A 22,805-nucleotide genomic window follows, 5' to 3' on the forward strand; every position below is an offset into this window, starting at 1 on the left:
TTTCTTATCGGCAGTTGTCTATCCGGAATGCGATGGAAATGATGCTAGTACAATGAATTATTTACGAAGCCCGCGACCGCAAATATTGCTATGGAGTATTCTGGATTCGACTACTATAAAGAAATGCTGCCACCCACTGAGCTTTAATGGGTCGACGAAAGTCGCACTCGCGCCGTTATGGTAGAGCGATCTTAATTTCATGATGAAGCTATAATTGGCGCTGTTACTTTAACTTTATATTAGTAATGGTCAAATCTATCGAATTCTTAATTTTTCAGTGTAAACTTCGCGAATACATGTACTCTATTTCAAATATTGAGAATAAAGGGATGGCCTCGCACTCACCGCTACGTTGTATACATTTTTGAAAACCGATGAAAAAGCACGCGAAGTGATTGAATAATACGAACTAAGGCTTCCTAAATGTGGTCTATTGCCCGCGATTTGCATTGCAGCTGAAGAAATAAGCACTGTTTTGAAGTATGCGAAGGTAGAATGAAGATAACGCATGCAGACTTGCTTCAATTTCCGAGCCCCTAGAATGATGCAACGTGCGCATCACCTCCGGGGAACGAACTCCCGATCAACGAAACGGCAAAATTTCGGTCCCTTGAGTTTCGTTTAAGAGAGGTTTTACTGTATATAGGTTGTGGAATAGTACTGTGTTTTTATTTAACCATCTCATCGTTCCACCAAGTAACACCTAAATCTGTTGAACTTACCTTAATGAAATTAAAAAAAAAACTAATTGATACAAATTCCCAGGAAAGTGCCCATTTGAATTTTATGTGATTGCAGACTCCACCTTTTTCGGAAAGCAACATCTAAGACTAATCAAGGCATAGGTGTGCGACTGTGAATGACATCCTTAACATAGCTTCCGACTCATAAATCCAGTTTCTAAGAAATCAAGCAGCTGAGCACTGCATCCCAAGTGATACGTAAGTGACTCTGACGTTACCTTTGCCTGGCCCACTTCCCTTCTTGTACTTGCTCTTGATTGCTGCAAGAGAGATGGCGCCCTCATCCTCGGATCCATCCTCATCCCGATATCGGTCCTCTAAGTATGCTGCACTCAGGCCAGCACCACTGCCACGATTCCCAGCACCGCCACCACCACCTCCAACTCGCTCCCTCACCCGCTTTTGTTTTGACTCTCTTCGAAGAGTGGCACGTAATTTCTCCTCCTCTTTCTGTCAAGAAATTAGGAGTATCATGAATACATCGAATTCAAAAAAAGCCCAACCTAAGAGGGAGCAGTATGGCAAATTGGCAACATACCATTCCCACAAACAATAAAGTCACTCTCTCATCCCGTGCATCAATCTGAAGGTTGTCTTTAATAGGTAAGGATACAGTTCATGCAATTCTAAGCCACAGACATATGATTACCACTATTCCTGGTGCTGGACCCTGAGTTCCCTAATCCAAACCTTAAATAACCCAAGTGTGTCTCAGCTTAAGGTGACTAGCTGGCCAGTATAGAAGACCGGCACACAAATTCCAAGTGGGTGCAGATAATCAGGAGTGTACTGTATTAAGTACACTCCTGATTATCTGCACCCACTTGGATCCTGCACTCGAAGGTATCCTGCACCCAATGCGTGATCATGAAATTATGCAACCCCCATTTAAAGTCGAGAATTTTGCATCTGATTGTGAGACTTTTTTCTGCATGAGTTGGGAGAGAAAAAAGTCTTGTCTAAGATTCATGAAAACATGGTAAGTTACCAGAGTTATCACAAGGGATTACACTGTCATTCTCATTCATTTAATCCCCTTGTATAACCAGAGTCTATGACAACACTCTTCCCCTATATGAAACCACAAACAAGATTTCTTATTGTTCTCAACTAGGAATATATTTCACAGAAAAGTTATGGAAGAGAAAGAGGGGTTAAGTTTAACACTTATCCACTATAAGTATGACCGAATGCAAGGTTGTCTTTGACCAAAGTGAATTTGCTAACTCTATGGCAACAAATAAAACAGGTTATTATCAGTGTACCTTGATCATCTCTCCACGATGTGCTTCTGGATCAGCTCCCACTTGAGAGAGAACTTTGATACCAGGTGTTTTCTGAGAACGATCAGCAAGGGAGAGGGTCATCTTTCTGTGAGTAAAGGACTCTGTTGAATGTGGACGGAAGGTTAACTTTGTACGGAAGACAGCTTGACCTTGTAGACCAGTTCCTTGCCTAATGAAGAGATGATTATGATCTCCCTAGAAGATAAAAAAATAAATGTTTGTAAGCATAATTTAGCCTCAGGGGTCCAAAGAAATTTAAAAAAAGGAATAACAATGGGCTCCTTCAACAGTTTTACTGTCAATTGTAAGAGAATTTGAAAAATAAAGAGACCAGTACATTTCTATAATTTGATGAATTGCCAACTTCTCAAGTGATTTATGGTGAAAAATTGCAGGCTCTATCACTTTCACAAATAAATTGATGACATTACACAATCCAGCCAATCAGGTCATAATATCTAAGCTAAATTTCTTCTCCTCAAATAGTTCATTGTTACTTATAACGAAGAGAGATTCCTTACCACAATGAGCAGTTCTCCTGGGACAAGTTAATAACTCAGAACTTCAATAACTTCATCAGAACTTCAATTACCACAATGAGCAGTTCTCCTGGGACAAGTTAATAACTCAGAACTTCAATAACTTCATCAGCTGATGAAAATTGGGTGGCGACTTAGTACATTCTTAAATTTAAACTTACAAGAGAACAGTTGAATGTGGAAGATTTTGTCGATTCCAGAGTTTATTTAATTTTACTGATCATATCACCCATGCCACCACGAATCAATACTTGAGAAGACAACCCTCCATTGAGCTAACCCTAATAGTACATACTCAAAAAAATGGAAAGGTAACAATCAAACCATCTGTCTATCACTAAATCACTCAAAAACTAATAAACCGATTGAAACAAAAATTGGTGTGAAGATACTTGACGTATTGGGTTCACACATAGGTTGTATACATATAAAGGGCTGGAGTTCAAGAAACCCTCAAATAGGATAGGGTGCTTTCCAGGGACAAAGGAGTAGAGGTAGCAGGAGTAGAGAGACAAAGTAACAGGAGGAGTAGTATGTGGTGCTTACAGAAGATTTGTGGCACTAATGTAATAATTTCTAGTATATTAATTTTCTTCATTTCGAAGGAGGATATCTCTTTGAATATCAATAATACCCCAGGATTTTATTTCGTGAAAAGATGGAAGCAAACATGAGAAATACAAAAGGAAGACATGGAATGAAATTGGCTCAGGGCGCTTAAATGGCCATATAGAAGAGAAATAAAAGTTTACCTGCAATGGCTGTCGATACACGTCAAATATCTCAGATCCGAGATGCAGTGACATAGACCCATCAGACCATTTGACAAGCCGTGCGTTGCTCTCTTTGATCACATTGCCATCTTTGTCAAAAGCTTCTCTCCACCTCATTGTGTTTTCCACTTTCAACTTCAAACTGCAAATAAATAAATGTTCACAGATTAAAAACAAACATATCACTTAAAAAAAACATCCTGTTCAAGTGAATTAAAAATTAAACCAAATGGGAGACACAATTATCTTGCAGAAATCCATATATAGTGTATGGAGATGATTCAGGAAATATTCAATAGCTTGCTGGTTTTTTTTTAAATTAGGCACTGCGTTTCATTCTAGGGCCTCTCCTCCAAGTTAGTTGATACGTAAAAACAGCCAAAACTGCAACTAAGAAATTCATGAACCAGAGAGCACAGATAAGGTGCGGTATAGGTAATAGAACTCAAATGGATATTCAAATCCGATAGAAGTCTAAGTTTCATATTTGCAAATATCAACTCCCAGTTCCCTTCCTTATTCATTTTATGATAAGTTTCCACTCTTTTACCCAAGTATATTTTTTGCTTGGTTGTGTGTGCGTGAGTAAGTGGAGTAATGCAAAAGTCAGGAGGAATCTTTGCAGCCCAGAGAGAATGAGTAACTTACTTTAAAAAACTGCAATGAAATTAGTGTTTGGAACATCTTACTCTCGAATATAAATCAACTAATCACTAAAGAGGACTGTGCAGCAACTGCTAGTACGTTAAAAAGTGGGTTAAATAGCTGAATGGGCAGGAGCCAGTCAAAATGAGAAAGGTAGAGGGGTACACTGCTGACCATTCAAGGGTTAGTCCATGAGGTGAGCAAGGAATCATCTGTTACAAGCACATTATTAATGACACTGACTATTTACACAGCTCTTAACTTCAACATATAGAAAGACATACTCATATCTCGAACTCTATTGTTCCCTGAGTCATAAATGCAATTCATCAAAAGCTTAATTTATGCAAAAATATATTAAAAATACTACACAATTTATGATACATGAATAATAGGCAATTTGAATTTCCCATCCCTACCGAAAGATATGTTAACAAAGGGAACTTAAGAGAGCCATGCCTCAGAGAAGGATCAGGTGGGTAAGCCTAAATCAAAAGACACTACATATGAACACACAAGAAATGCGACAAAGGGATTAAATGAAGGAACATTAACTTGTGGAAAGCCAAGGGAGAAGTACTAGGGGCAGAGAAATATGGAAACAAGGAAAAATAAAATTTAAGGACAAATGGAACTAGCTTGTCGAAGGGACAAATGGAGGGCTGGAGCATACCAATCTTAGGATGTCAGCAGAATAAACGAATAAACATCAGCACTAAAATGTATGGACAAAGGGAAAAAATTTTGGTCTTCCAATCTGTAAAATAAAATAGAGCGAAATTTGAGTCACCAACTTACCGTGCTCTCCCCTCCTCATCCAAGGTCTCCTCTTCATCAATCTCGTCCTCATACGTAGCAGAGTCAAAGGGTCGTGTTTCGACCGAAAGGAAGTTTGGAAGCTTCACAAAATGAATCTCACCCAAACGTCCGAGATCAGTGCTGATCTTAGGTATTTCGACGTCAATGCGTGTTTCAGGTGCTTCTGGCTGCGGCTCCTCCTGGTCTTCATCATCATCGCCCCGGCGTACGTCATCCTCATCCACATCTGCCACCACACCAGGAACAGCTTCCTCCTCATCCTAAATAGATCACAGTGCACCCAATTTGGAATGAATTATATTAACTATCCATTGCATCTCATTCCATTTAAACCATTCACCTGCGTCCTCCTCACAGGTGCATATGCTACCTCAGTCTTACAATATCCACATGAAACTGCGCTATCCATTTCACCAGCTTTTAAACCACTTCTTTGTTCATCTATATACTATTCTCTTTTACATCCCCCCTTAATGCAATCAAATGATCAATCAAGGTAATTAGACAACCAAAACACTGTCTGAAATTAACACCCATCATAAGTGAAGCCTTCATATTGAAAATACCCCGGAGAAATAGAGACTAAAGAACCAGGCAAAGGATTCAAAAGGCTACTCCAGGGCAGATATTGACAGCAACCATAGGTTACTTATTATGGAACACCAATAAGATTCAAGAAAATTAACAGAACAGTGAAAAAATAAGGCAAGAAGATAAATTCAAGGTTCCACAATGGTGGTGATTGAGTAAAACACCATGTTGCTCAACCATCCTCTAAGATGATTACTCTTTTCATTACAACTAACATTTCTAAAGTGAGTGTAGACGTTGAAACAATGAAGAATTCAGTACGGAAAATTATAGGGCAATTAGAGTGGAAGCTCATTTTAGTGTAAACGGCATAGAGTGAGAATCACATGCATAATAATTGTAACAAAAGAATAGCAGAGTACTGCCACAAGAGAATTGAGGGGATAGGTGGATTACACCAATGCTAAGGTTTTGATGATCAGTACCATGATCATGCAAGCAAAAAACTAAACACATTGCCAAAATATTTAATGTAAATAGAGTAACAAAAATCACCAAAAAATAACTTAAGATAAGGGTAGCTCACGTCATCAATCACAGGTCTCTGCTGTTTGCCTTCACCATCGGACGATGCACCGTCCACACCAGCCTCACCATCGACTTCCATGCGCTCATCCGAGTCGCTGCCGCGGCTCCTCTCTTCACCCTTCCCTTCTTCCTTTTCCCCTTCTTCCTCTGAACTAATGTCATCTGCATCTCCAAATAAAGCCTCAGCTGTGGCTGTAAGTCAAAAGAAAACTACTCATAAAAATTCAAAAAAATAATCATTGATTATACCATAGAAGTTTAAGGGTTAAAAATGAAATAATATTCACTGCACATGCCTACATAATTATATGTTATGATACCATCTCAATTGACCTAATAAAACTTCAATTTCTAAGACCTATGGGTGCATTCTTGAAGATTTTCTTGAATTTTCTGCATCAGCAATTATGTAGTTAACTGATCACATTATATTTAATTATCAGAAATGTTGACAGGTTTCAAGTTTGATCTGAAGTTTCCACGGCATTTCTTCATAAGAGTCTCGGTTTCCGGGCATTTCTCCACGAAGAGTTGTTCATAGGTGATGACAGTTTCTCCAGCTATTCTGCTGGCGTCTTCAGGTCAAAAGTGACAGGTTTGTGATTAAGAAATCATCTGCACAAGAACAATTAAACAATGCTCCAATAATGGGAAAGAAATTATATGCAGCCTTTCACTAATTCAGTGCCATAGTTCTCAGAAAATGATGTGAATACATCTAAAGTGGTTGACTTAAAACTAAGAGTGTAGAAAATACAAAAGTTTCTCTTTTCTTAATTAAATTATTTGGTTCGGTGTAATCTTCTTGAATAAATAGAACTACTTCATGTGATTGAAATAAAAAAATGCAACTGTACTTTTGTAACTTTCTTTTTAAACATCGTGACACACTTGAAACAAACGACAATACTAAGATATGTTGCCAACAATGCATACCATGCTATTAAAATAAATACTCCAGGATAATATTACATACATTTATACTCTTAATTAACTTCCCAAAAAATAAATCAGTCAGCCATCGATCTTATATAAATTAAGTCTTGTTTTAATCTGCTTTCAGATAACAGCTTGGTGTGCTGACTGATGTCATTTTCCATTTATAATTAAGCCCAACACTTTCCAAAGTTACAGTGGTATTTTAACATCAAAACATACAAAAAAAAACAATCATCTGGAAATCAAGAAACAATTGTCGTTTTGAATTCTAGAAAGCACACTCCTTCCCTTTCTAAATTTTCTTTGAGCATTCATTATGGTTTCCTGCACTTGTCTCAATGGTTTCAACATTGTTTTGACGCCATACTTCTATAAATTGAGATATCTTTTTCATTGTTCCTGTTGCAAACATTAGGTATGTTTTTTTAAATATTTACCAGTGTTTTTATTCACTGATTGCTAAAACTATAAACTTAACTTCCACAAGATATTCTGTCTTATATCACTTAGCTTATATTCCTGGTGAGGATTTCCAAAAGCTTAACCAGGTCCTCCTCTTTCTGATCTTTACCACTGAAGGTGACAGAATTAAAAGAATAGTAGTCTTTCCGGCTTCTTTAACTTGCACTTGATGTTGATGAAATCCTCTATGGAAGTATCATTAAAAATTGATTGACTTACTGTATAATGCAAGTCCTAAAGTACCATCTTCTCTCTTGCCTACCAAGAAATTCAGATGTAGCAACTCCCAATGATGAATTCATTGGTCCTGAGCTTATCTCCACCAAAGGAGAGAGGTTATACATTCTCATGCACACACATGCATACAGGGGAGTGCAACTAGTATGAGACCACCCTGATAATTTTCACCACAGGTAGGTAATCATATCCACTGAGATATGAAAGAATTTTCTAGATCATACATATGGTATAACTGAAGGCTCACCAGTTCCCTCAGGAGCGTCACCATGGCTACTTCCTGGACCGCTGCCATCTGAACCATCACTGCTTAATCTACGTCGCCTCTTCTGGCCCCCTTTCACAGCCTGAGGAGAGTCATCATCACCATCTCTGCTCAAAAAATAAACACATATGCATATAAAAAATAGAAAAATACACGTTGAAACAATGTCCTCGATCATCACCTCTTCAATTCTCCAAGATTTGTTTATTACAATCTTAAAACCAGAGGTATTTATTTAGTGTAACAGACATCAAAATTTTAGTACCACCAACAGGAATTAACAGTAAGGAATATAAATGTGGAAATTCAAATAATTCAAGACAAGTATTTATAAAAGTTCAGAGAAAACCAGCAACCATGAATAACGTAATAGGTAGGGACATGCAAAAGTCGTAAATGCAGTAACGCAAATTTTAATGCGAATTGCGGGGTTTTTCTGCGAACATGCAAATAGAGTTCTCCAATTTTTTTCCATTTTCTCCAATTCATGGGCGATTTTCACCAACTCAGATGCGATTTTCATAATTTTTTCTTCTCCTCATACTTCTGCCACAAAATTGTTTTCGAAATGTATATTTAAGCTACATTGTTCTGATAAAACCCAAGATTTTGATAGCTTTCTTAGCTAATTTTCAACAATACGTATGTGGTAGAATACCGGTACTGCGCAATAGAAATTGATAACTGTAAATGAGTCATCAGTGAGAAATCACAGAGTACTGTTTTCACCTTAAGTATAAAATTTTTTGAAAGCGGCCTGAATTTCACAGTGCTGTGCTGTGAACAGCGGCCAGCATAAAGTCATCGCGTCTGAAAGTTGCCTCAAGGTAGCACTGTGTGTACTTCACGCCATAGAAGGCGCACCGCCGGGCCAGATTGTAATGGGTGCCTTGGTGACCGTCGACAATGCCATGCCGCCAACTGCGAGAATCGACTCGTTTGAAGACATCCATTGAGACCAATGGCTATTTGAAAGCATAGCACCGTGCCGTTGACGACGGCTAGAGTAAAGCTGGTTCATTTGAAAATGGCAAAAAGCGGTGCGCCGTCTATGCCGTGATATACACACGGTGCTACATTGAGGCAGCTTTCAGCCAAAATGACTTTTTGCCAGATGCTGTTTCCAGCACGGCACCATGAAATTCAGGTTGCTTTCATACGAGACGACTCTCGGGATTTCATGGTGCTGTGCTGTGAACCGCGTCCCATGGAAATTCTTTGCGTTGTAAAGCGGCCCATGCAGTGAAAAAATTCATGATTTGTACAAAGAAACAATTCTAGGAAATAAGGCGACCTGTTTGTCAGGAGAATGTCCAAACCTCATTCACACGATGTCTACAAAGTAGCCAAAATGCCATGGGAATCTGCCTATTGACTTAATCAAATTACCTGAGGGTTCAAACTATCCTGTTGCACACACAATCTATCGAGAGTTAACCCTTTCGCTACTAACGACGAAAATATGCAGCAGGAGGTTCCTTGACCTGGGAGACAAAAGCAGAAAATTTTCATCTGAGATTTTCCTATGTAGTTGGACGAATGCCAAAAACACACGTTTCCTTGCTCTCCTCCTTTTATAACATTCATGGGTTCGCAAAGTCTTAGTTTCGGGACCCAACACAGTGGAACACAGGCCATACCCCCGAAATCTGGAAGCATGTACCCGGACCCATCATTTTATAATACCCTACTTTGTGGCAAGGGACCGCAGTCATACAATTGTTCATTCAGTTAGTTTGCGAAATAAATATTTGCTTCTTTCTCAAAAAACATCAATTAAGAGTTGAATTCTTTGTCTTTTGAGCAGCGTTTACTATTTATGAATGTAATTCTAACATAAATATTAACATATATCTCGAATTCAGCATAAACATCAACATGGAAATTGTTAATGCATTAAATCCATATATACTGACCGTACTTCGTTCTTCTTCGTTCAAAATTAGAAAATTCTCAGAACAAAACAAGGAATTCAATTGGAAGTCTTCCTACTCGTGCAAGCAACGATTTATCCATATGGATAATTCAAATAAACAAAACAAGAATTGACAACAAACCAATGCAAGCTGGTAGGGTTATAAATTGCGAAAGGAGGGAGCCCGACTACCCTTGGAGTCAGAGATAATGTAGAGTCCACACTAGGAAGGATTGAAAAAGGTTGGTGTTGAGAGTGTGTGATTATCCGCAAGAAGCTTCTCAACAAATGTCCAACATAAATGCTCTATACAGAGGGGACGGAAGAGTCTCTTGGGGATCAGTCCTGTATTCATGCTAAGGAGAGAACTCCACCATCTCGTAAGAGTTTTGCTAAAACCAATTATTACATTTGCAAAACATGACAACCTCTAAACCAGCTGCTGTAAAGTCAATATTAATGCAGATTGCTTAAAAGCCATCAACCAAATTTAGTTCTCTTATGGTAGAGGACCTAAGCAGAAAAATAGGTATTTGAAAAGATCTCTGTTTTTCATCCCCAAGAAGTTCCCACTACAGACGTGAACCCTGACTTAAAGACAAAACATTCATGGCCTCGAGTCAATAAAGACAGAGAAGTTGATGTTCTGGTCGGGAGAATTACAGAAACTACTACAAAAGCACAATTCCCAGGGTTTAGTGGATATAATTAAAGTAGAGATGGGTCGAACAGCAGATTTTTCGAACTCGAATATCAAATTCGAATATTAAATCATTGCTGGAATATTCGAATATCTCACATACTAGAATTGCGCAAAGCGTAATAAACGTACGTCTCTGTCTATTTTACTTGATGAATGTATAAATAAAAAGGTATACAGCGGAACCTCGATCTATCGTTTTTCAAGGGGATGGACGAAAAAAACGACGACTGTGGGAATGTATGACTAGGTTGCCTATGCAGCAGGAAATCCAAGATTTTGGCAAGTAGTTGTGATTTCCTTTAAAGGATTCTATTATTATTATTCTATTATTCTCCTGTAACTTGATATTTTCTTTTGAAGATTTTGATTTAAGGTCTTCGTAATACGAACTCTGCGCGAGCTGAGGCCTTTTGTTTGATTTCGGAGAGGAGGAAAGTGTTGGAGGCGTGGCCGAGGGCTGATGGATGGAGGAGGTAGCAGATTTTGGGAATTGTGCTACATAGTTACTATCCCACGGCACTGAGGTTCTCCTGGTGGGGGAAACTGGGGATTTTCAGAGTTTTTCACCCGATCATTTTTGGTTCCCATGTCGAACTCTTTTCACTGGTCTAATCTGCGAATTTGATGTAGTTCGTCAACTTGCCTAAAGCGACGCCGCATGCACTAAACGACTAGAGTTCTCTACATTTTTTCGAGTCAACTACCAACGACGTGCGTGCAACAGTGTATGGCACAAAATTCAAAGTATTCGAGTATTCGCGGATACTATTCACACATCTCTAAATTAAAGCAATGCAGGAGCTCAAATTGTCCGAGACTGCCTGTATCTAAGTGCATTTAACCAATTTGGACCCCCTCTGCAAATGTGGACCAGAAAGATTTCTTTCCTGCTATAGCACTGCGTAAACAGATAAGAGTACAAATCTAAAAGAAGACTATTTTGTCACAATGGCAATATGTATTTCATTTGAAATTACAGACATTTAAAAGTAATTTCTCTCTCCATGCAAGCTGGATATATGGATTTGAGACGGACAAAATATATAAAATAAGTGAATTCAGTCACTACTCCATGTATATTATTGCTTAAATTATCCCCGGTCAATAATATCCTAAATTTAGGACAATGGGTGGGCCACTAGAAGCATGGCTCTCAATCAACATAAAATATTTTGCTGTTAAAATAACACTGATTTCAGGGCAAAATAACATCGCTTTTGTAAAAATATATCATCACTTTCGGCTATGAAATAACCCCACCTTTTGCATGTCCCTAGTAATAGCATATCCAGGAGAGGTACTAATAAATACAAATACCTTAAGCCAATATTCAGAAATCACAGTGGATAACAATCACTATCAGCAGAGAGAAAATATATACATATACAGTTATACTTATATCCTCATATAAATGTCTCAAGAAAAATGGTCTTCAGGTGAACATCTAAAAACTAATACCAGAGGTAAACAACTTCATCGACTCAATCATATGATCCAGCTCAATGATAAAGAGAGATTTTTATTAATTACAACCAATCTCACAATTGGACTAAAAAGCTTACCAAGTGTTCTCATCGACCACCAATGATACATAAAATGTCGGAAACATATCAACCAATTTCCCTGATCTCTGAATTGAGTACTATGTTCATTTGAAAGTAAGCAGTAACCATTTTTGCATAAATTACTACGAGAGACATTTCCTTAAATTGTTGGTTTTAAAGAACATACATAAGTGACTGTGTGATGCACAATGACATGAAAATTGGATCCGAAATCCTGACTTGGTAGGCTGCATCACACCCATAGCGTGGTACCAGAAACCACACAACAAGACACAAAACCATTCATTCCCTTCGCACAGAAGTTAACCCTTAGCTACACACCCGCAAGGACATTGCCAGTGCACACTTGAGGCTTTTTGCCGCACTTTAACATTCATTTTTGGTTTTCCCTAATACATATGTATACATTCAAATGTGAGGCTTTTTTAATGCATTTGGGTAACTCCTAATAAATTAAACCTTTTTTCAATATATTTTTTCAATGAAACCCTTTCATTTATAAACAAAAATAATGCATATTAACATGCAAATTTCTTGATTAATTCTTTGAATAATTTTCCTTAAAGAAATGCAGACAATAATCGAGACGCTTTCAAGTAAAAAATATACATAAAAAAGGAAATAGAAATGCAAAATCAAAAAAGCAATCACTTAAAATATAAAACAACAACAAACGTTATAAATAAGATAAATTTTTCAATTTCTTCATCCTTATTGACCATCACTGTCTCTGTCACGACATTCGTGACAATTTTAGGCATAGGTGTAGTGATTTTTGTATACTATGGAAAACAATCATTGCATTTATTAACCATCTCATTATTTCTATGTTTTCCGCATTTAAAATGAGGACCCGCCCAACATTGAGGCTAACATGTAGACGCAGACCTTCAGGACTTTTCCCAAGCCTTATTGGTATTCTCGACAATGTTTTCAATGATGTTCAGTGAAATCATACGAGTTCAGTAGCAACATTCTTTGAAAATTATATTGGCCTTGGTGAAGCATATACAATGTCTTTAGCTTTTGTTCTGGTGTTAGCAAGTTGTAATGAAAAGTTTAGCCAAGAGGTTTCACTGCTTTTCCCTTGATCTAGATAAACGTCAAAATTATCTGGGTGGCTAACAACATTTTCATCATCAGACTACTAACTATCGCTGGAATGTAATGTATCTTCAAAAACATATTGTTCCTCCCCTTCACTTATATCTTAGTAATTTAAGTATACCGGGACTAGCCACGGTGATAACTTTACGGGAGTCACCCGCAATGCACAAATTGTGCGAAAAAAATCCACAGAGAAAAAATCATTCGCCTTGACCGGGATTCGAACCCGGATCCCTCGATTTCCGGCCGAGTGCTTTAGCCAGTTAAGCTACCGATGCGTCATTCTTCCCTGTGGAAATTTGTGGACTATACCATACAATTTCCACAGGGAAGAATGACGTCTCGGTAGCTTAACTGGCTAAAGCACTCGGCCGGAAATCGAGGGATCCGGGTTCGAATCCCGGTCAAGGCGAATGATTTTTTCTCTGTGGATTTTTCGCACAATCTTAGTAATTTAAAAAAATATTCTCCATATCATGGTTGACTAGCCCTTCCCTCCTCTCTTCATCTTCAAGCACTTGAAGTACTCATAATCACTCATCAGGGTGATAAATACATTCTGACCTTGGAATATAAGAACTAGACATAAGTATCCACCACCTATTCAATGTGATCACAATTCAATTAAATCATGATACAATTTACATCCATAAGGAGATTACGATTCCTAAATATTGCTACTATATCTTTGCAATATTGTGTTTTTTTCCCGCAGGTAGTTTTGTATAGATAATTGATTGATTGATAATACAGTGAAATTGCAAAAGAAGAAGAAATTTCATGAAGCTGGTCATGAATTCCATAAACAGAGCTAGAAGCAAAAGTGCATCCCGCGTGATGATAACCACACAACCTCTGGGGAGAAGACATTTCTGAAAATTATCAGAGTAAACATTAGGAATGCACATCACTGCGCATCATCAAAATATATGAATTTTAGCCACATGCCCTAGGGATTCTATGCTCATCAATTTTTATGCTTGGTATGTTTAGTTTGTGCCATACAAAAATGCACAAGACTTTGAGCAGCTAGGATTTTTCACTGTATTACACACATTTAATGGAATGTGCTTGTATGTACTCGTATTCCTACTGCTCCAAATAGGACCTCATTTCTGAAAACCAAACATCCTTGTCTGCATGATCTTGGATTCAGATAAATGGTTTGCACGAACGTTTCAAAACCATTGTGCGACATCGGAAAATACACTTTCAGGCACTACACAACCAAGTTGCATCTCAGGGACTCGAGGGATTGCTGTGGGACCCAGATTCATGATCACAAAGCACAATCTCACAATGCGATGCTTTGGAAACAGGGACACACAGCTCCTGTGAAGGCAGCTTACATGCGATCACACCCTTAGCGTGAATTAGCGGTTCTAAGAAACCAGGGCTTATGGCAAACTGTCGACGCAGGTGAGTGCCTCGCTGTGACTCATGCAATCTCTGCTTCCATTTCCCCCACTGTGTTCACTTCTGCTATTCCCTTTTTGTCCAGTTTGACCTAGACTGGACACGGTGTAATCATGCCTGAGTGCAATGAAACCTGCGGTTCTCTTGTGCTGTGTTTTACCACATGCGAGGCCACGGTAATAATTGTGCATTTGTGATATGAGGATATGGTAATACATTTGAAGACCATTAATATAATTTTTCTTAATTTACAATTGGTTAACTATTGAAGAAGTTTCTAAAATATATGAGTTTTTTCCCGCACTCATTGTCTTCTGCAATTCTACTGCACATGTTCACGTAAGCTTGAAGCATTTTTTGTCAGCAAGTAATTAAAATAATTCCATTTTACAAGGGGAATTGTAATGGAAAAAATAAGCCCAGAGTAACCTCGCATGAAAATGCATTAATCCTGGTGCTTATGCTTCTGATTTTATTTTTGATAAAGATTGAGGAAAACATCAAAGGAGTGTGTAACTCATGCAGGGATAAATTGCAACACAGATAATCTGCAGCCAGATAATGAGGAGACTATTGTATATGTATATATTTTTACACCACCAACTCATCTCAGAATGACCTTATCCACCTGGTCATTCCTAAAATAATTACTTATGAGAATTACTACCATTAAAACTCACCGAGGTTCTTCTTCACCCTCAGAATCATCCCTCTTAGCTGCTGCTGGAGACCCTTCACCAGCACTACTCCCATGTCTACTGCCATCACTACTACCAGAGTGACTGCGAGTGGCCCGGCGACGTCTGGGGGCTTGCACAGGTGAACCCTGATCAGAGCCTGCAGGTGACCGGGAGGGCGACCGAGGTGAGGATCCAGCAGCTTGAGCTGGAGATTCAGGCGGAGTACCCTGACCTGAGGCAGCAGGTGAAGGAGACCTGGAGCCTGGAGCTGAACCAGCTGGAGATGGAGAGCGTGACCCAGATGGTGAGCCACGGGGAGAACCAGATGCCTGAGAACCTGAGCGAGATCCTGCTTTCGATGAGGATCTAGCAGGAGACCCAGGAGGGGAATTTGCTGGCGACCTGGGCCCCGACTCATTTGGGGACCTTGCCCCAGAGCCTGCAGGAGAGGGAGATCTGGAGCCAGCATGAGATACAGATCTGGATGCAGCTGGAGATCCTGAAGCCTGGGAATGAGGGCCATTAGGATATATTTGTATAGTTCATAAGCAGTTTGAAACAAATGCAGAAATATTGTGGCGTAAAACACAGGGTTTTTCCAATACTAGGGTACACAAGGTATTATATGGATATATTTTAAAGAAACATTCATACCTCAAAGTTAACTGGAATAAATCCAACAGGGAGTGGAAGAGAGATGTTATATATGCTGAGATATTTTGAATGAATATCTTTCCAATCAACTTACATCGTAGGCTAATTCTGTAGTCAATGGAGATTAGGAAGGAGATTATTCTCAGAGACCCTGAATATTAAAATGCAAGATCTCTTAGTGGAAAGAGGCTTTGAACAATAGCCTTAATAATTTTGCTTAATAGAAGCCTAGCCTAAACGCTTTAACTTGATGGTACTGTAAAATGAAAAAAAATCAGACTTTTTAAAATCCTGAATGGCTTTCAAGTTTCTATGTGAACTGTGGAAAATATCACATTATGCAATAATGTACAGCGTTTGTGTTGTTAATATCAAATAAAAAATATGTAAGCATACCTTACACACATTATGGTTATTGCCATCTATAAAACAATTTTTGCATAAAATTCTAGGGTCTAATCTGGGACTCACAATTATCCCTCATTACTTCCAGATTCTGAAAATTTACAAATTATTGCAGATGTTCTCAACTTTCTTGACTTTATAGCCATCCTGTAGTGACCAGAGTAGGTGGGTTCTGAACCCACCTAGCAGCACGGGGGCGGGGAAATTTTATCAAAGTACATTATTTTATTGCATAGTTAAACCAGTCACCTCTAATGTATAGGAAGGCTAATGGGACCACAAATAATGACACAAAAGTAAAAATGAAAACACTTGAAATTGAATGATAATAAAGCTAGTTACCGCAGTAAGTGATTGGATAACATCAAAGGCAAGGAATTTGGTGAGCTCAAATATGTCAAGAGGGTCACAGAAAGGTAAGATGAAGAAGCTGGAGTTGAAGGAGATAAAATGAAAGGAGAGATGTAAGCAGGAAAATATTAAGAGGTAAGAACTCCCAGGATCATGTCCATGTATTGACTTAACACAAGCGTGACTTTTTCAATTCAAGGCAGTGGCAGAGATTTTTCAAAGGTATCCCGATCCCAATCGACAGTTATGCAGAGGGTACTTCAATGCAGTACTCAGTCTGTCATATGCAACAATAAGCTGTGGTTCCCTTGTCATCCTTCGTTCAGAGCAGGCTAAAGCTGGTGCCAATTTTCTCCCCCAAGCTTCCTTCCCAACCCTTCCATCACGGAACAAAAACCTTGGCCGTTAGTTGCCTCCTTTAAAATACCAATATCCATTCAAGATTGAGAAGGGAGAGTGTTGGCAAGAAAGCATAGCAGTTAAAAGAGCACTACGCACCACTTTGTGGCGGTTCTGAAGGTAATGGCAGAAAATCTGTACGAAAATTATACACGATTACATGATATCATGGGGAAGAGGCAAAGGAAGGCAAATTTGAAACACTTGACGAAAAATTGGAAATATTTCGGCGGGAAAAAACAATAAGGGGTTACAAAAAGGTTTCATTCTTGACCCGAATAATTTATTTCTAGCGGATATCATATGAGCATCACCATCTAAACCGTTAAAATTAATCCGACCACTAGTAAATCTGAAAGCATCGAGCACAAGGTAGCTTCATTTACCTGTGAGTTCTGAGAGGGTGACCGTGAGCCTCCTGTTCTCGGGGAAGCTCTTGGAGAAGGAGACCCCTCCCTAGGTGAAGCCGGAGGAGATGCCCCACCAGATCCCGAGGCAGCACTGCCGGCCGAAGGGCTCCTAGAGCGGGAACCACCAGATCTGGGAGAACTTGCGGGCTGACTTCCAGGTGACCTCGCAGGACTGCTGCTACGTGATCGCGAACGGGAAATCTGGCTACGGGCGGATTCGGAACCCGCACTTGAACGACGACGCTGCCTCTGTGAATGCCGAGGGGAATGATCACTGCCTCCAGAGCTCCCGGGTGAACGTGGACTTACGGAGCGGCGAGGTGACCCAGATCCTCCAGACCCCACACTGGCAGCGGCGGGGCTCTGGGGGTTATCATCGCTACCAGAGTCGTCTTGGGAACCCGAAGGCGCTGGTGAGTCGTTTCCACCTTCCTGATAGTCTTGATCGGAATCACTCTCGCCGGAACTACCCGATTCGTTTTCTAAGGATGAAAGATCGACAAATCATCTCACTCAAGTTCTTAAAGTAGGCAGCTAACCATCTCAAATCACCGAGCGATAGAAGAACTACCACTAGTCATCATACGGGCTTCTACAGAGAGACTACGAATAAGTGATGACATAAAGATTGGTATTAATTTATGATAATACTAACCTTCAGAATCTGCTCCGCTTAAGTGGGTAGAGTAAATCCTAGGGGCCATAATTATAAATCCCAAGATCTCTCATGAACTGAACTTAACCGAAGATTGTATGTCAGGCATCAACATAGCACAACGTAAACAAGTCAACGAGACCGCAATTGACCGCAAGCTCGCGATGAATTCTAACCGGAAACAGATGAATAACTGAAACAGGATAAGTTCTAATTGTTACCGTATCCCATACGAGGAGCCACAAATTGGTCAAAGAATATTATAGAAGGAAGATCTGAAACAAAGTGTGTATTTCCATCCGATTTCCATTTCCGTAATTATTTTGCTCATAAAGACTTTTCTTGCAATTTATCCTCTACTTCCTATGAATTATTTCTTGTTACTGTAAGCTCCTGATACAAATTTTAGGAGGAAATTAAGATTTATAGTAAAACTTTTCAGTGGCGCTACTTTCAAGAATATTCCTTGATTTAATTTCGTTTCGTATTTGTGACTTTTGCATCGAAAAGGAATGGGAAAAACTAGATAGAACGGAGAGAGACGGGCGTTTAAGTTTTAATAACTTTAGTCCTAAGCACTGTTTTGCCATTTGAAGTTGTGTGTGTTTAATGTTGTTCTATTCTTGTACTTGAAATATCATCTGTGTACTCCACCTTTAGTGTTCAAAAACATAAGCAATGGGTAATACTTGGGCTCTTTACGTTAGTAACCCAGACGGTACACCTTCTCCCGACAAGGAGTCGGCGTTTGATCCTCTTTACGGTTACCCCAATGGACGAAAAGAAAGAGGCGAGTAAAATTTTGAATTTTTTTAAATTTTAAAATCTAAAGAGTTCTCGTATCCTGTTCTTTGCGCCAATGAACGTTGACTATGTATACCTGACCTGGCCCTGATCATGGTGTGATCAAGGTTTTAAATAATGTTTAACTGTTTTATTTTTTCTTCTTGGCCAGAACTGCCTGCGTTTCCATTACTTGTGAATCAATGCAAAATTTGTCACATCTCTGCCGATAGTTCTGTCTTCTTTGGCTCAATTGTGTGTCAATTATGAAAGGTGGGATGCAAAAAAAACAGTATCTATACCTTGCATATCGGCGAATATATCAGTTGCCTATCGTTCTTATGTTGGTTGCTATTTTAATTTAGCCTAACTTGATACAAACCTTGATTTCCACCATCCGAAAAACTCGAATTTAAACCCGTAAAGAATGTGATTTCATAATGAGTAGGATGGTGAGTATTTACATATTTATGATAATGATGATTACGTGTTATCATAGCTTGTTTTTATTTGCTATAAGTAGAGGCGAGTCTCGACATCAAGTAATTTTTTTTACAGTCATTAAGCATAGAAGTTATTTTCATATTCAGCTATGGGTTCAGGGTAGCTTAGTGGAATTTTTTTCTTGATTTTCATTGAAACTCACTGTGATACTTACTGCTGTGCCTTAACTTACTCCGCGTAATACTTGAGTTTCTGCGAATTGATTGGAATCAAAATGTTGCCTTATGCATACAAACCAAAATGAGTTTTTTTCTTTTATCCTTATAGACATTTGCCTTGCAGTTGGCTTCATGTATCACATGCCACAATTCAGCCAGTCTGAAGTGGCTTTGATTGTTCATGCCTTCTACTCTGAATGTTTGGTCGTGCTCAGTTAAGAAAAAAATTCCTAGCCTACTATTTTTGAAGAGCATTTTTTTTATTTGAGGAATTCAATTTAATTTACAAGAATAATGACTCATTTATTTTTTTTTTTAATCATTTGTGTTCTATTTTCAATGTTCCACGTTCATTGTAACCCATACATTATTGTGTGGAGTTTAGCCAAATGGTTTTAACGCTGTTCCTGAAGCCTTAGTTTTCAATTTTTATTCTGGAATGGGAAAAACCTCACCCTTTCCTTCCTATTTTAGAACTCAATAGTAGCAGGAGGGGGGCAAGGGTCCTAAGTATTGTTTGTTTACATGTAAAAAATGCCTTGGATATCAACCATGCACTTAGCATACCACTGATATCAGTTAAGGTCATTGTGGAAAATTTTCAGAGGGATGCCGGTCCATACTTGGCTGTTATTAAAAGTATTTTGAGCACAGTATGTAGTCGGTCAAATGAAGCATTAATGTGGTTGTGCCAGTCAAACCAATCAGGGGTGGGTTAGTTAAAGGTTTGGTGTTGTAGGAAGTGTATGGAAGGTAAAATAACATTTTATTCACAAGGAGTCCTATTGCAAAATACAATGTAAAAAAAGAAAAAATGAAAAAGTACAAGATGAAATACAAAGTATAGTGAGACTAAGAAATAACTCACACATATCAAACTTGTAACATCAGTCTTGTAACTAGTCATTGCACAGCAAATTTTAAAAAGATTTTTCAGAAGAATTAAAAAAATCAAACTTATCAAAATATTAATTGCAGTTACGCATTGCACGGTATATAAGTAGATATTTCTCATAGTTACTGTATGAGAATGGAGCATTAAATACATGTCTACTTCTAGTGATGGAAGTAGGAACTCTAATTTATATCGACGAAAGTAGCTCAGAGGAATGAATATTTTGTGCATTACTCAATATTTTGTGCAAAAAGAACATCACGAAATTGTTCCTGTAAGCAGATAGGGGGAGAAGAATCTGCATCTTTTGAGATGATGTGATTGCTTCAGCCAAACTTGGAATTTTCTGCTTTTGTTATTGCGTACAAAATAGAATTATTAAAAATTCCCCTGAGTCACTATTCTTATTTTGCTTTTTATTTTCCATTCCTGTTCTTGGGTGTATTCTGTAGATACAGAGAGCATCAGAATGGATAGGAAGCGCAAAAGCAACAGAATTGCTTTTTATTTTGGTTCCAACTGAAGGTTGTTATATAGATGCATTTAATTGATTTTTAATTATTATATTTACTGGTTTTCAGTCCCTTGATTGAATTGTTGAATTTTTATTAATTCTCCTCTGAAGAAAGTCTAAGAAATTGGTGTTATGGTTGTTTTACGTGTGAAATTTATATACCTTATCATGATGAACTCTTAGTGCGGAAGAATTTGCGCAATAAGAAATTATATGATTGCTTACCCTATTATCTAATTATTATTACATTGAGAACCTTCTCTAGGCCATTTGGATAAGTGAACAGTTATCAACTAATTCATTTGCATACCAACTTACTTTGGGAAATGCCTTTTAGGAAGAGAGTTAATACAATTAGAGTTTGCCTAAAGTAAATTTTTTCACGCCACAGGCAATGAAATTTTTGACCCGTCAATTTATTTTCTCTTTTAGTAATGATTGCAACAGAAGAAGAGATGGATTCTGCTAAGCTGGCTTTAGAAGACCGTGATTATTGTGCTCACTTACTAATCAAGTATCAGGCTTGTCGAGCAGATTATATGCCATTTGCCTACAAATGTGCCCATCAAAAACATGAATATCTTAATTGTGAATATGATGAGTAAGTATAGAGGAAGTGTATCTCATAATTTGTGAAAGTCAATATTCTTGACTCTTATGCTTTCTTTTGCAGTTACATTATCCGCATGAAGGAGTACGAGAGGGAACGTCGGTTAATGCAGAGGAAGCTTAGGATTGAAGCAAAGAACAAAGCAATGGAATAAGTTCTCTTTTCATGCATTAGAAAGAATTTTAGTGTATGTTATCAGTTACATCGGTTGATTAGGTGCAATTGCTGGCATTGACATTTTTGTGTTATGTTGATTTGGAATACTCCTTCTGTAAGGTTTTCAATGCGAATTTAGATGTTGTAAATAAATTTAAAGAAGATATTTATTTTTACAGATTTTTTAATTCTGAAATTTTGCTGATTGCTCTTATAATTGGCTACAATGTTCGGCCCAGGATAAATTGTCAGTTGAGAAAAACTCAACTCCCATTCCTTTGGTTTGATTCTACTTTTTTTCTGGCCATTTAGCTACTTCAGTGAATTTTATGGGCTAGCATTAAGGAGTTGGTATGTTCATCCATGCATTGTGAAATTTTAGTTTCGGTTCCTCTAGGAATGAAGTTAAATGGCATTGGAGTATAGGTTTTCTACCCAGAAGTCTAAGATTCATTTCTTAGTAATACTAGAGATATCAAATAAACCCAGAATTATGCTGTGGTGTCATGTGGTGAATGCTTCAAGTTCATGCAGTATGCTAATCCCACTCATAGGGTGTTCAATCATTCTTTCCCTTGCATTTGTTAATAGCAGGCTGAAGTGATACTGTCCCTCTGTTTTTCCTTCCCATAATATCATATTGGAAATATTCAATTCTGTTCAATTGAAAAGTGACAAATTTCCATTGAATACATATATGAAAATTCAATTGAATTTCCTCATATCCAATTGAATTTCCATGTGCAATTGAAAATTGCCACTTCTCAATTGAACGGAATTGAATATTTCCAATATGGTATTATGTACCTCCTTTCTTGAAAATGACATTCAACCTCTGCAAAATAGCAGCTGAAACAATGGCACATGCTGAATTCAAGTTTTAATGAATCCATCACCTTCTTTCGGACTTAACCAATGGGTACTGTTCATTTTTATATTGTTTGCTTGCAAAAATCAAATTTTTCCAAACAGTTCCAAACTAAAAGCATAAACACATCCACAAGCAACTCTTACCCTCCTCCTCCATCTGAAACTTTTTAGGTTCCTCACTCTGACTCTTCCTACAAACCTCTTTATTCCTCTTAATTTCCTTCTGTA

At 38.2% G+C, this 22,805-nt stretch overlaps 2 protein-coding genes across 2 annotated transcripts in view; one reads left to right on the forward strand and one right to left on the reverse strand.

Moving 5' to 3' along the window:
* LOC124157071 (another transcription unit protein) overlaps window positions 1–18,274 on the reverse strand; it is a 33,153-nt gene extending 14,879 nt beyond the window's left edge. Inside the window, exons 1-9 of the mRNA XM_046531546.1 lie at window positions 18,088–18,274; window positions 17,409–17,914; window positions 15,214–15,719; window positions 7,810–7,934; window positions 5,923–6,116; window positions 4,785–5,065; window positions 3,321–3,483; window positions 2,009–2,224; window positions 962–1,193 (exon numbers count right to left, since the gene is read on the reverse strand). Of these exons, the coding sequence (XP_046387502.1) occupies window positions 962–1,193; window positions 2,009–2,224; window positions 3,321–3,483; window positions 4,785–5,065; window positions 5,923–6,116; window positions 7,810–7,934; window positions 15,214–15,719; window positions 17,409–17,914; window positions 18,088–18,136 (2,272 nt within the window). The 5' untranslated portion in view covers window positions 18,137–18,274. The remainder of the gene's footprint in view (window positions 1–961; window positions 1,194–2,008; window positions 2,225–3,320; window positions 3,484–4,784; window positions 5,066–5,922; window positions 6,117–7,809; window positions 7,935–15,213; window positions 15,720–17,408; window positions 17,915–18,087) is intronic.
* Window positions 18,275–18,567: 293 nt separating this feature from the next.
* On the forward strand, window positions 18,568–21,883 carry LOC124157080 (NADH dehydrogenase [ubiquinone] 1 beta subcomplex subunit 7). Its single transcript, XM_046531559.1, has 3 exons — window positions 18,568–18,877; window positions 21,374–21,542; window positions 21,615–21,883. Exons 1-3 carry the CDS (start codon window positions 18,766–18,768, stop codon window positions 21,703–21,705), a joined length of 372 nt encoding a protein of 123 aa, XP_046387515.1. The 5' UTR covers window positions 18,568–18,765; the 3' UTR covers window positions 21,706–21,883.
* Window positions 21,884–22,805: the final 922 nt, after the last annotated feature.

This window comes from Ischnura elegans, chromosome 1 (genome assembly GCF_921293095.1).
Source record: "Ischnura elegans chromosome 1, ioIscEleg1.1, whole genome shotgun sequence".
NCBI lineage: Eukaryota > Metazoa > Arthropoda > Insecta > Odonata > Coenagrionidae > Ischnura > Ischnura elegans.